General features: G+C 36.4%; 1 protein-coding gene across 3 annotated transcripts in view; it reads left to right on the plus strand.

Moving 5' to 3' along the window:
* ARHGAP10 (Rho GTPase activating protein 10) overlaps nucleotides 1–12,579 on the plus strand; it is a 140,765-nt gene that overhangs the window by 58,065 nt on the left and 70,121 nt on the right. For all 3 annotated transcript variants that reach the window (XM_021396394.1, XM_021396393.1, XM_021396392.1), the window contains exons 6-10: nucleotides 1,735–1,845; nucleotides 3,287–3,391; nucleotides 7,529–7,658; nucleotides 8,088–8,194; nucleotides 9,520–9,614. In XM_021396394.1, the coding sequence (XP_021252069.1) occupies nucleotides 1,735–1,845; nucleotides 3,287–3,391; nucleotides 7,529–7,658; nucleotides 8,088–8,194; nucleotides 9,520–9,614 (548 nt within the window). The remainder of the gene's footprint in view (nucleotides 1–1,734; nucleotides 1,846–3,286; nucleotides 3,392–7,528; nucleotides 7,659–8,087; nucleotides 8,195–9,519; nucleotides 9,615–12,579) is intronic.

Genomic DNA, 12,579 nt, shown 5'->3' on the forward strand with positions numbered 1-12,579 from the left:
TAGTAGGTTATGTCTCCATATGTACTTGCAGCATCAGCCCTCATATGCATAAACAAGTTTCTTTTGTGGAGTTGAGTACTCTTACTGAAGTTCACAGGCATTACTCATGTGTAAGGGCCTGTAGTTTTGCATATAAATTTTCCAAAGATTTGATGGAAATAATATCATAGTGGAGTGTGTCTTTGACTCTGTTAGTGGAGGGATATTCTTGAAATTTCATTGCAGCATGGTCTTTGTGATATTTCTTTGTTTCTTTGACAGCGTAATAATTAATAAAATAGCTGTATTCGGTATCATGTTCTTGGGGAACTGGGAGGGGGGGCAGACACCCAAAATAATAATAAAAACGACTCAAGAAATGAGTGAAAAAAAACAGGCTTACTAGTGGCTTTGGTGTATTTAGAGCAGTCTTACCACTGATTAGCCAAGTGTCCTAGTAGACCAGCTGTGTAGTCTTTTCCTATGTCTATACTTCAGTACATGTGTGCATCACTGTAAGCTTTGCAGACAACTCAAACAATTCCTTTGTTGCATCACTTACAGGATTCGTCAAAATGGCTTTGCTTTTTGAAACACTTTTTCTTAATGACGTGTGGATAATTGCTTTCTTTCTTTAATGGCATTTGTTATTATGCCTCTTTAGCCACTGACAGATTTCTAGCACAGAGTAGCAAAGCACATCTTAAGGAAAAACTGTCTCAGCTTATTTGACTTATCCTCTTAAAGAATAGTAGTCAGTGCTTGAAGGATATAGCCTTAGTATTTAAGACAGTGTATGATGATAAATGTGACCCTTTCATCTAGCCTTTCACCTATTTCCTTACTTAGTTTAGTGCAGAAGCTTTAATGGATCTTACAGTGGTGTTTGCTATTATCACATGTGCAAAGACTAAGTGTTAATCATTTAAAGTATCCCTCTCTGTCCTTTCTTTAATGTATTTTAATGAAGATCGCCATTAGTCAGTTCTTGTAGCTTCATAGTTGAATGAAGATACATATAGCGTAAATAATAACTTAAAGAAATAATTCATATATCCTAGACAGTTAAATATTTATGTAGGAATGAATTGGAGTTGAAATACAGCTGATCAATATGATGTTGGCATTTTACCAAAGCTGAGAGAAAAATCAGCTGCAATGAATAAGGCTGCATTTTAAAATACTTAATGATCTAAAGAAAGTTGTGAAATGTCTGCCAATAGATGAACATTATTTTTTTCTTACTTTACTGTCAGTCAGAGTGAGCATGGGTGTGGGATGGATCTAATAGCATCCTGACTGTGGACAGCAGTTCTTTGCAGTACCAACAATGTGTTTTCAGCAATTATTTTTTTCTAATTTATTCTCACTAGAGATGATCTCCTCTGTTTCTGATGGAATACACTGTTAGCCCTGTCTCTCTGTTCAGGCATGCCCCTTTTCAGCATTAGTACATCAGTGCTCAAGTACTTACTCTAATTTATTTGGCTAGGTTCCATCAAAAAGAAGCTGGAAGAGGTGTTACCAGAATGTTTCTAAAAATGTAGCCTCATGAATCAACACAATATGTGTTATCTAATAAAAGGGAATAACTGCTTCCCTTTGAAAGTAAATGAATGAACTCAGTTGTAAATGAATGAGTTCTAGTCTGGAACAAATTATCTTATTGCTTACCAGTTGTATGCTGTACTTGTGTCAGTTTGAAGCTGTCTGAAAAATGTCTTTGAAACTTCATTGGCTATATTTTGTGTTCAGGCAGACAACCAAGTGGAGCAGAATAGAAAACACTTCTATGAGCTCTCCCTCGAATATGTGTGCAAGTTGCAAGAGATTCAGGAGCGGAAGAAATTTGAGTGTGTGGAACCTGTAAGTACCAGTGAATTAATTCACTCTACCCAGTCACTCATAAAGGATTGAGAAAGAATGCAATTGGAAAAAAGCCATGGAGCTCTATTTTTTGAGAAGATGCATGCAATTGTGTGACTTAACAGAGTTTAAAGCAGTCTTTCTTACATCTGTGCAAGTTCTTAATCCAGACACATGTAGCCAAACAGCTCAAAGCTTATTTTAATCATTACAGTTAGATCTGCTGATGTTGATTTTCAGCTAATATATGAAATCTTGTGCTGTACTGCAAAAAAAACCACCTTGATCTATGGTCTGAGTTAGAATAGAGGATTCAAAAGAATGATGATGGGGTCAGACTTTTTTACCTTTTTAAATATATTTTTTAACCACTGAAATGTTACCCTTGACTAATGTAAGTAATTATTTTTCAATTTGAAGGTTGCACTTAGAAGTATGTTAGTTAACTTATATCTACACTTGTATGCTAAAAGTGTGCCTCTGGCTAAAAACTCAGTATCAGGTAGTTTGAAGTGTTTCATTTCAAGTGGAATTGAATCTGTTCAAATCTTACTTTCAAAATATGTCCCTTTCTCTTTTTTGAAGAACCTAAACATTTTTGCTTGATTTGTATTTGGAATTTTCATGAGTAAACTGTGATTATTTAGTACCAGATTCTTATCACTGTTTCCCTTATTTAATGCTTAAAAATATGCACAACTGCATTTTTGAAAATTGTTTATTTGTATGCAACTTCAGACTTCATTAAATACATTCTTCCATTTGTTCTCTTTAATAAAGATAGTTGTTCTTTCCCGTGTCACTTACTTCTTTCCAGCTATCTGAGCTAAACAGGAGAGGTAGGCTCTACTGCACCCTCACCGAGCTTGCAGTATGATCTAAGTAATTCTTTTTTGAATCAAAATGCTGAAGTCACAAACTGCAACACAGATAATTTAATAGTTCTGAGAGAGTGTCAGATCCACATTCAAAAGGTGGTAATAACTAAAGATGTTGGAAGAATAGCATCTGCTTTCAACCAAACCAGTTAACTCTATGATGAAACGTCGTTATTAGAAGGCAGGGAAATGACTAGGGAAAGAGTGACTAAGAAAATTTGTTATATCCTTCTGTCCACATTTATTCCAAACATCATTGGTATCAAAGCAGGTGATGGAAAACATCTCATAAGGGAGTTTTGGAGATAGGTGATATACATTGTTTATGGTCAGATTTAAAATAGAACTGAGACATGAAATTCCAGGGACAGGACCACCCCCAAAATGTCTGTTGCTGATAATTTGAATGCAAATAGGTGCACAGAAATGGTCAGCATTACTAGAAGTTTGTTTAAAAATAATCATTTTGTCATCTTTGATCTTTATGGGTAAGATTACATGCAGCAATCGTATTTGGATAAATTAAGTTTCCCATTCTGACAAATGTCTTGTTTGTATTTCAGGTGCTATCATTTTTTCAGGGTTTGTTCACTTTCTATCATCAGGGATATGAACTTGCTAAAGACTTCAGTCATTACAAAATGGCCCTGCAGATAAATATACAAAATGTAAGTTGTGATTGATATTAATGCTTGTTAAAATTTTTGTCAGAAAATATTTGTGTTGCCAAGGCTTTCCTCATAGTGCATTGCTTCTGAACTCTAGAGTTGTATTGCCATCTTCTGGCTAACCAAGCACATTGCTCAACAAATCAGCGCTGATTCCAGTGGATTCTTATTATCCTCTTAAAAAAACAACAGCACCACCAACAAAAACAACAAACAAAATGAACAAACAAAAAACAACAAGAAAACAACTCCCGCCTGTTGGTTTGCAACCCGGGGCTGCCACTAGTTACTGTACCCTCACACCAAACTGTACAGTGTGATCACCTTGGGTTTGAGAATGCAGCAAGCAAGAAGACAGGGTGAAGCAGTGCGATTGGCAGAGCCTCTAGTCAGATGGTCTCTTCTTGAGGTTTATTAAAAAATAAAACCGACTCAAAATTAACTTAGATGTGCCTCAGGACTTTTGTTAGCAAACAGACCGTTCACCCTCCTACAAACAATGCATTATAGTGCATCTGTTTTGTTAATCTCTAAGGGCACCTGGAATTAACACACAGAAAGTACTTCCAGGAGGTTGCAGTTTATTTTTAGAAATGACTTAACGAGCAGATAGTAATAGGGAGACAGGAAAGCAGGAGAGAAGATTAGGGTTATTATAATACACAATGACGTGATTTCATGTGTCAGGATACCTTTCTTTTCACTCTATTTCCGTATGTCTCAGTCTGTGTATTTTTCTCTGGAGGTGTTTTTTTTTTTTTTTTTTAGTTGAGTAGAGGTACTGAATACCAGTTCTTTCATAAGCAGAAGTCAGCTTAATTTTTATTAATAGATAGAACAAACTGTATTTCAAAATGCTGCAGAGAGAAAGGAAACAACGCTTACCTCTGTGGTAAGAGGAGAATAAAGGGATGAATCTGAAAAGATCATGAGGATGTGACACATTTTCTGCAGTTAAAGGTGAATGAAACGTCCCAAAAGAAAAATTATCTAGGACTTGGCTGTAGTACAGCTGAGCTGCCAGCAGAAGTCACATATTAGAAGGGCAGAAGAAGGGCTACCTTGCTTACTGTCCTATAAGAAAACCCCTATTTACATTGTTCTATGAACATACAAGTGGACATGTAGTAGCCACTCCCAAACTTTTCAGCACCAGGAGGTCCCATGCCTTCCTTTCTCTAAGCGTTTGAAATTATGTACATGTGTGGAAATAACCATATGCATGGTATTCATGCACGCATTTTACATGCTTTTTCACTCTTTGTCCTGCAACAGTTCCTTATCTTTCCATCCTCTTTGCCCCACTTTTCATCCAGGTCATCATTAATTCAAGAATTACTTTATTTCCCTTCCACACCATGCCTCAGACCTGCCCTCCCAAAAAAGGAAATAAAGTAAAATAGGAAACTCCAGTTTTTATCCCAACCTCCACTGAACCTATTATTTCAACAAATAATCTTATTCTCTTCTGAACATCTGTCTGGTCTGTCTCGATTTCCTCATCCTCCCTCAAGCCTTGCATGTGAAGTACAACTAGGGCTTTTCTCTTGTTATCTCAGTTCCATGCCCAACACCATACCTGGGTCCTTGCAGCCTTGACCATGCTCTCCTGCCCTACAAACAAACTGTGGTTTCCTTGGGTAGAGGATGTTGCAGTGCTGATGCAGCAGCTTTGGTAGACCCCTTGGTCCCAGCGCAAAGGGAGATAGAAAGCTGGTGTTGAAGCAGCGTCCTTTTTCCTTCAGTAGCACATTACCCTGAATGTAGGTGCAGCACCACCACTGTCTGTGGTGGTTTTGGTACTACATGCCGCAGGAAATAAGCACGGTCAGCAGGTTGAGGAAGGTGATCCTGCCCCTCTTCTCCGAGCTGCTGGGGCCTCACCTTGAGAACTGCGTCCAGATGTGGAGTCTTCAGTACAGGAGAGACATGGACCTGTTGGAGCGCGTCCAGAGGAGGGCCACAAAAACATTTCCAGGGATGGAACATCTCCCTGTAAGGACTGGCTGAGAAAGCTGAGGCTGTTCAGACCAGAGAAGAGACGGTTCCAGGGAGACCTGACAGTGGCCTTTCTGTATCTAAAAGGGCCCTATAAGTACGGAGGAGACAGACTCTTTAGCAGGATCTGTTGTGTGGTAGGACAAGCGAAGACAAGCGAAGGACAAGTTGGCTTCAAACTAAAAGAGGGGAGGTTTAGATTGGATATATGGATTTTTTTTTGTGTGTGTTAAGTATAGTGAAGCACTGGAACAGGTTGCCCAGAGAGGTGGTGGATGCCACATCTCTGGAGACACTGTACGTCAGGTTGGATGGGGCTTTGAGCAACCTGATCTAGCTGCAGATGTCTCTGTTGATTGCAGGGGGATGGGATTAGATGACCTTTAAAGGTCTCTTTCAACTAAAACAATTCTGTGCTTCTGATGTTCAAGTGCTACTAGGTGCATTCAGAGCTCTCTATGTACAACTTTTGAGCAGGAGGTAGCTTTGAAGGAGAGACAGCGAAAAACACATAGGAAGAAGGAAAAAGGTTAAGAAAAGCACCAGCTGGGAGGTTTTTTTTGGTGTTTTTTTGAGGTTTTGAGAACCTATTACATTCCTTCCCACCATTTGTAGGACACATTTAGTGTGCTTGGATTTGTGATCACTGCACAACTCATACAAGAAAAGATCCTGGCAGAATCATTTAAAACATCTAGAAGCAGTCAGTGCTCTAATAGGATGATGTAGATATGGGAACTTTATCACTATTTCTGTCTTTGCCTTGGATACAGAGTATAGTTTTTAATGCAGTTCTTCTAGGGAATTGTGAAAAAGAACTTTGGAAATTGTTTGGAGCCTTGGAAATGAGCTCTTGTGGGTTCTGACTCCTGTTTTGTGAGCAGATGTAACTTGGGAGTCAGACAGTGGGTGTGGGATGGGTTCAGAGCAGTTGTTTTGCTTGAAGGTAACAAGGCAGTTGTTTTTAAGTCATCACCTAAAGAGTTTATTTAGCTTTCCTCTCTAAAACACATGGGTATGAGTGGCTACTCTGACCAGCTTGAGTGGGTTTTCTTTGTGCCCATGAATAAATTTCTTCTAAGCATAAATCTGTATGCATGTACAGATGGCCAGTCAGGCACATACTGTTAGCTGTCTAGGTACAAGAATGGATACTTGTTCATACGTATGAGGCATTTGTGCATACAACTGCATGCTTTTCCTGAAAATTGAAGTAAGGGATTGTTTTCAGAAGTTGATCAATTTTCAGGAAAATAAAGGTGCTTTCAAAAAGCAAGAAGACATATAGGCTTGCATCTGGACATACATGCTTTCCTCAAAATGCATACACCAACTGGGCAAAATACCAGCTTGGAATTTGAGTATATATTTTCAGTTTGTGCAATTTGAGTGAGTGGATACGTGGTGAAGACTAGATATTGCCATGCTTGTTTTGTTATTTGTACATTGCCAATTGTCAGTGTTTTTCAAATGAAGCTGAAGAGTTTCTTGCATAAGGTGTCAGCTTCTCTGTTATTTTGTTTACTATTATTGTATAATTAATGGGTGGTATGGTTACTTTCTGATTATTTTTACCAATATTCTAATAAATATTTCTTTTGCTACTGCTTGCAAACATTGAAATGAGTGGGATTCAGGAATAATAATAAACTGGAATTAATTTGTTTTTTATTTCCTTTAGACGTATGCGTATTTGTTTTTCATGATTCAGCTTTCATGTGACCAAAACATTTGGAATGTGAACGGTTTAACCATGTTTAATTATTGGTGACCTTCCTGTCATATTTTTTTCAATAACCACAGAGAATCTTTTCCTTCCTGATAAATAGTAGGGATCTCACATGTTAAGCCAACATTTGTAGTAATACTTTTCTTAGGAAACTTGAATTTTCAAATCCAAGCTCATTTTAAAATTTAGTATTTCAGTTCTTTCTGAACAAATCAATGTATTATTTTGGAAAATGCTTTTGAATGTCAGAAAACTTGAAGAATAAAAGTGTACAGAAATTTTGCACCGATAATCCTAAAATGGTCTTTAATCGTACTCACATTTTGCAAATAATTGTTTTAATAACTGCCAGGTAGAGTAAGTCTTTCATGCACTCCCTTTACTAATGTTTTTTAGCCATCTTGTTTTAGACACGAAATCGTTTTGAAGGAACAAGGTCAGAGGTAGAGGAGCTCATGAACAAGATCAGAAGAAATCCTCAGGAACATAAAAGAGCAAACCACAACACAATGGAAGGCTATCTCTATGTACAGGAAAAAAGTAAGATATATTGTTGTATTCTTATATTGCCCATAAAATGCTGGTAGTCAAAGCTTATTTATGCAAGCATTGTGAAGACAATAAGAATCTACAGCTTATTAAACAGAGTCATCTAAATAAATGTTCAAAGTCAAATCTTCAAGGGATGGATATGTATTTTATAGGGGAAAAATGGTTTTGTCTGTAGTAGTGAGATAAATGTATATTAATAATTCTTTCAACTTGTCAGTGAGCATGAAATGAAGCATATATCAATTTTTTAGAATAGCAAGCATTGTTTAACATTTGTTTTACTTTGGATAACATTTTTTCAAAAAACTACATTCTTAGGAATCATTTAGGACTTCTAAGTGTCACTTTGGAAAGCAGGAGAAGGAAACAAACAAGTTTGAAACAGTACAAACTAGTTAATGCTTCCATTTTATGTAGGGCCTGCTCCCTTTGGTTCCAGTTGGGTGAAGCACTACTGCACATATAGGAAAGAGACAAAGAAGTTCACCATGATTCCATTTGAACATAGATCAGGAGGGAAAGCTGTAAGTATATTCTTGTATTTTAATCTCATTTGTGCCCTCCATGAAGATGCAAGGTTCTGTCAGAAAAGATGTGTCAAGTCTTTTTTCTCTGCATCTCTCTGCTCTTTTGTTTTCTTTCTTCCTGCAATTCAGTCTGCCATTTAAGGACATTAACGTAAGGTAATGGAATGAACTAATAAACAAGCCTTCTGCAGACTTTTCAGTTGCTTGTTTTTAGAAGTCCAGAGAAGAAGAGACACTTACTGTGCACTGTTGTGCCATTTAGATAGAATCTGGTTTATTCGTGAGGTATGTGACTTGTTAAAATATAAACTGAGAAAATGTGATAGATTAAAAATTTTCTTTCTTATGCTCTCCAGTCAGATTTTTTTTCATAGATGTAAGTACTAGAAGAGGAACTGGAAAAGAGGATTTTAGTAGGAATATAAATTGTACTGGCAACTGAATGTAATTTTAAATGTCTCTGATGGAATCTGAAGTACTCAAGACTCTGTTGATCTTTGAATGGCTTTTATTCCTGCTGAAATACTTGGGAGTTGAAGCTGCTCAGCACCTTCAGAGATTAAACATTTAATGAGTGTATTAATACATATGAAAAGCATTTTTTTACAAGGAGAAAAGATGTCCAAAGATGGAAAACAACACTCAGGTCGATCTTCCTGTAAATGCAGCACACTCTGTCTTCAAATTTGGTTAGAAATCACATTGTTGGAATTTTTTCTGAGAATTACGTCCCATTCGTGGAAGATGGCTCTTGTAATTAGGGGGCTGTGTATATTTACAAATATATTGAATTGGGGATAGTATTTCAAAATCTCCAAAAGTTTGGTTTCCTTAATCATTTTAATACTTTTCTGATTTTTTTTTCTACTGATTTGTTCTAACTGTAATAAGCCATTTTAGTTAATAAAGTATGTGTGTAACTATATGGCATTCTAAAACATTTATGAAGCCAGTTTTGCTGCATTAGAAAATCTCTTATTTTGAAACCCTCAGTGCAATTTTTCTTTCATAAACCTGCCTTTGGAGATGTTGAATAAGACAAAATAATTGAAATGTACAGTTAATTCTGATTAAAACTGTTACAAGTCATGTGGCATTCACAGATAAATTTGTGTATTTAATTTCTCAACTCTTCAGGGTAAAACATGATCTAGTGTTGGTTGGTCTCGAAGAAAGGACAGGTTCTGTAAGAAAGATTCCAGAGAGTAAATAAAGGTTTGTTTTAGTTGGCCTTTAATATGGAGATTGCTATGTCTGGCATAAAATAGAAGAATGAAGCTTTCAATTACTGGGTCAAGCATATAAAAACTCTCTTTTCACAGGGTGATGGGGAACTCTTCATCCTTACTTATTGCACCAAAAGAAACGTAGATACTATTGACAGGCGATTCTGTTTTGACTTAGAATCTTCAGACAGGTAAGCTTACGAAACACTAGAAAGGACTGTTTCTAACTAGTAGTAAAAACTGCTGCAGTATTGCTGTCCTCCTTTTTTTCGGTGCTCATTCAAGCTGCCAATGGGAAATAGTCATTGGAGCAGCCTGCAAGCACTGTCATAGTTTACTGCATTTTACCTCAGTTTTGTGTAGCAGAACTACTGAGGATCTAAATCAAAATCTAGACATTGTCTGAGGTATCACGTAAAAGTGCCGATGAAAATAAGGAAACTGTTATGAATTGCTGTTATTGTGGGTAAAGTGTTGTGGCTTAAATAGAAGTGCGTGTAGCCATCATGAAAAACTGGATAATTCATACAATCATGGCCATTTTGTATCATAGGCCTGCTTTCCAAAAGCATCATGTTGCTGTTGGATTATGCTGGATTTTCAGACCGGGAATAATATCATTTGCAGTTTTTCTGGCTCTCCTCTTCCCTCCTCTTACTGGTGGGATGTGACAAGTGTAATACGACATTATCCATTTTGAACATTGTTGCCTCTGCCTTTTCAAAATGCTACCATTCTACTGCTTTATTTCAAAAGAGAAGAATTGCTTATTTATATATTTTGCTTAGAGGATCTTCAAATATAATGAATACTGCTTTTCATCGGCATTTTAGTCTTCCTTCATTTATGAAGATGAGAGAATCTAACCTAATAGGGCATTGCAGTTAAATAAGGCTGTGGTTATCCCATGTTCTTTTGGTGCATTAAATACTAAATGGAAGTTGACGAAATGTTACCAAGTTTTCTCACTCACCCCTTTTGAGCTTATTCCTTCTACCAATTAATTGTGTTCTTTTCTGTAATGTAGTGGATCTTAAGGTTTGGCAGCTTTTCTTTCCCCATCAGAATCATAACTCTCTTCACTTTAAATGAAGTATGGTCAATGTTGCTTGTCTCCTTTATCCTATGGTTGCTGGTATTCTGGAAATATGTCTCTGATAAGGATCACAGGCACATGTATTGTCTTGGATCAGACGCTGTGCTTAGTTGATGTGGCCAGTCAGTCTAGTCCACCCAAGGCATGCTTGTTTCTGTAGCAAACACTGGGTAAAGTGTAAAAAAGTAGGTAAAAAAACCTACCACTGCATCTGAAAACAGTCAGCTTGTGTGGCTGATACTATTTGCAGCACAGGTGACTTTTGTCATAAGTCTACAGCAGGGGCCTGAACTTGCATTTTTGATTTGATAGAGATGTGGTATAATTGCTATAGCACTGCACTGATGATAGGAATTAGAGTGAACATTTTAGCTCTTGAAAGCAACTCTTCTCAGGTCAGAGCATTGATCAGTATGAAAACCAGATTCCCAACTGAAAAAGTACCATGAGAAATGTCAGTTGATCCACTTCAGCGTGTCTTGAATTCTGTTACTTGGAGTTAAACAGAAATGGATGGATAGCAGTGTTTGATTGATCCTGCAGAACAATTTTTCATTCTCTTCTTGTAAAAGTGGGAAAAATACAATCTGTCTTTCTGTCTAGATCTAATAGACACAACTGGTCCACTGTGACCTTGATATCACACATTTATCTTTTAATAATATATGTGTGTAGTACTGAGATGTTCCCATGGAGATTAGTTCCATGCTGCAGACCATTAACTCATTTCCTTTGGTATCAGTTCAGGACACACTTATCCCTCAACTTGTTCAAGTAATAAAATAATGAACAAACTGGTGGCTGGTCATGGGATGTTCTTTATTCCTGTGCTTTGGAAGGAGGGGCGACCAGAGAATTTTAGGAAGGACTTTTCTGTAGGAAATGTTCAGCATTGTAAGTGACCTGAGCATTTTTTGTTTGGATCTGCTACTTGAATGTTTACAGATTTTTCTTTATAAAAGGAAGCCAAAATTATTTTTTTTCTCTTTCAACTTCAGTTTGATTGACTAATAAATAATATTTTGTGCAGAATATGCTGATTTTGACTATTGCTTTAAGGTGATGAAGTTTGATAGCTTGACAGTTAAAATTTTACCAAAAAGTATGCCTTGCACAAATGTAACTTTGACATGATTTTGATAATTTTTTTTTGGCAAGGTAAAATCAAAATAGAAATGTCTCTGGATATACAAATATAAAGTGTGCAAACTGTTACAGTTTTGAAGTAAAAGTAAAATTTGTGCTTGTTTTCTCAATGTTATATTTTTTAGAAAACATTTTTCCCTGCAGCTGTTTTACTACTTGAAAATAGCTTAAATATGAAAAAGAGAGAGAAAATGGAATGTTATTAATTATTTATTTCTGTCTGTCTGTCTACCTATGGTGAGATTTACATATTTGCCAAAAATACTGGGGGGTTGAATAAAGTGTTTTTTTAATTGGTAGAAAAAATATTTATCCAAACAACATATTCTTCTTTGAATTCTCCTTATTTTGTGTGCTATGCTGAACTACACCATTACTCATTTTCTTTTCCTATGATATAAATTCATGGATTTATGTTAATCTCTGTTCTGTAAGCCCTTTGTTCCATGGCTATCCATCTTTGCTTGTTAGGAATGTTATAATAGTGGAGTTCTGTAATGACATACTGCATTAATGCTAGATTATTTTTATAAAATATGAGATAACTATGATCATTTGTATCACTGCTTTAAAGTTGATTTTATTACTTTCTTTTTTTCCTGTGTAATAGCACACCAGCACAAGACTAAGTTTATTGAAAATTCAGAAAGCTCAGTAACTCTCAGCGAGAGTTGCAATCAACATGATATCAACAATTGACTGCTCTAAATAAATATTTTGGAGATTATGTATGCTTTCCTTTTTCCGTTCCATCCTCTTTATTTCCTACTATGTGCATAATTTTTATTCCCTTTATTTCAAAGTGAATCAGTGTTCAATAATTAAGCAAAACCCCAACTTTATGACAATGGGCTTTTGACTGTACTTGGAAGTGGAGTTTGACAATAGCATATTTTAGTTGCTGGTGAATTCAG

Source organism: Numida meleagris, chromosome 4 (genome assembly GCF_002078875.1).
Source record: "Numida meleagris isolate 19003 breed g44 Domestic line chromosome 4, NumMel1.0, whole genome shotgun sequence".
In the NCBI taxonomy this organism is placed as follows: domain Eukaryota; kingdom Metazoa; phylum Chordata; class Aves; order Galliformes; family Numididae; genus Numida; species Numida meleagris.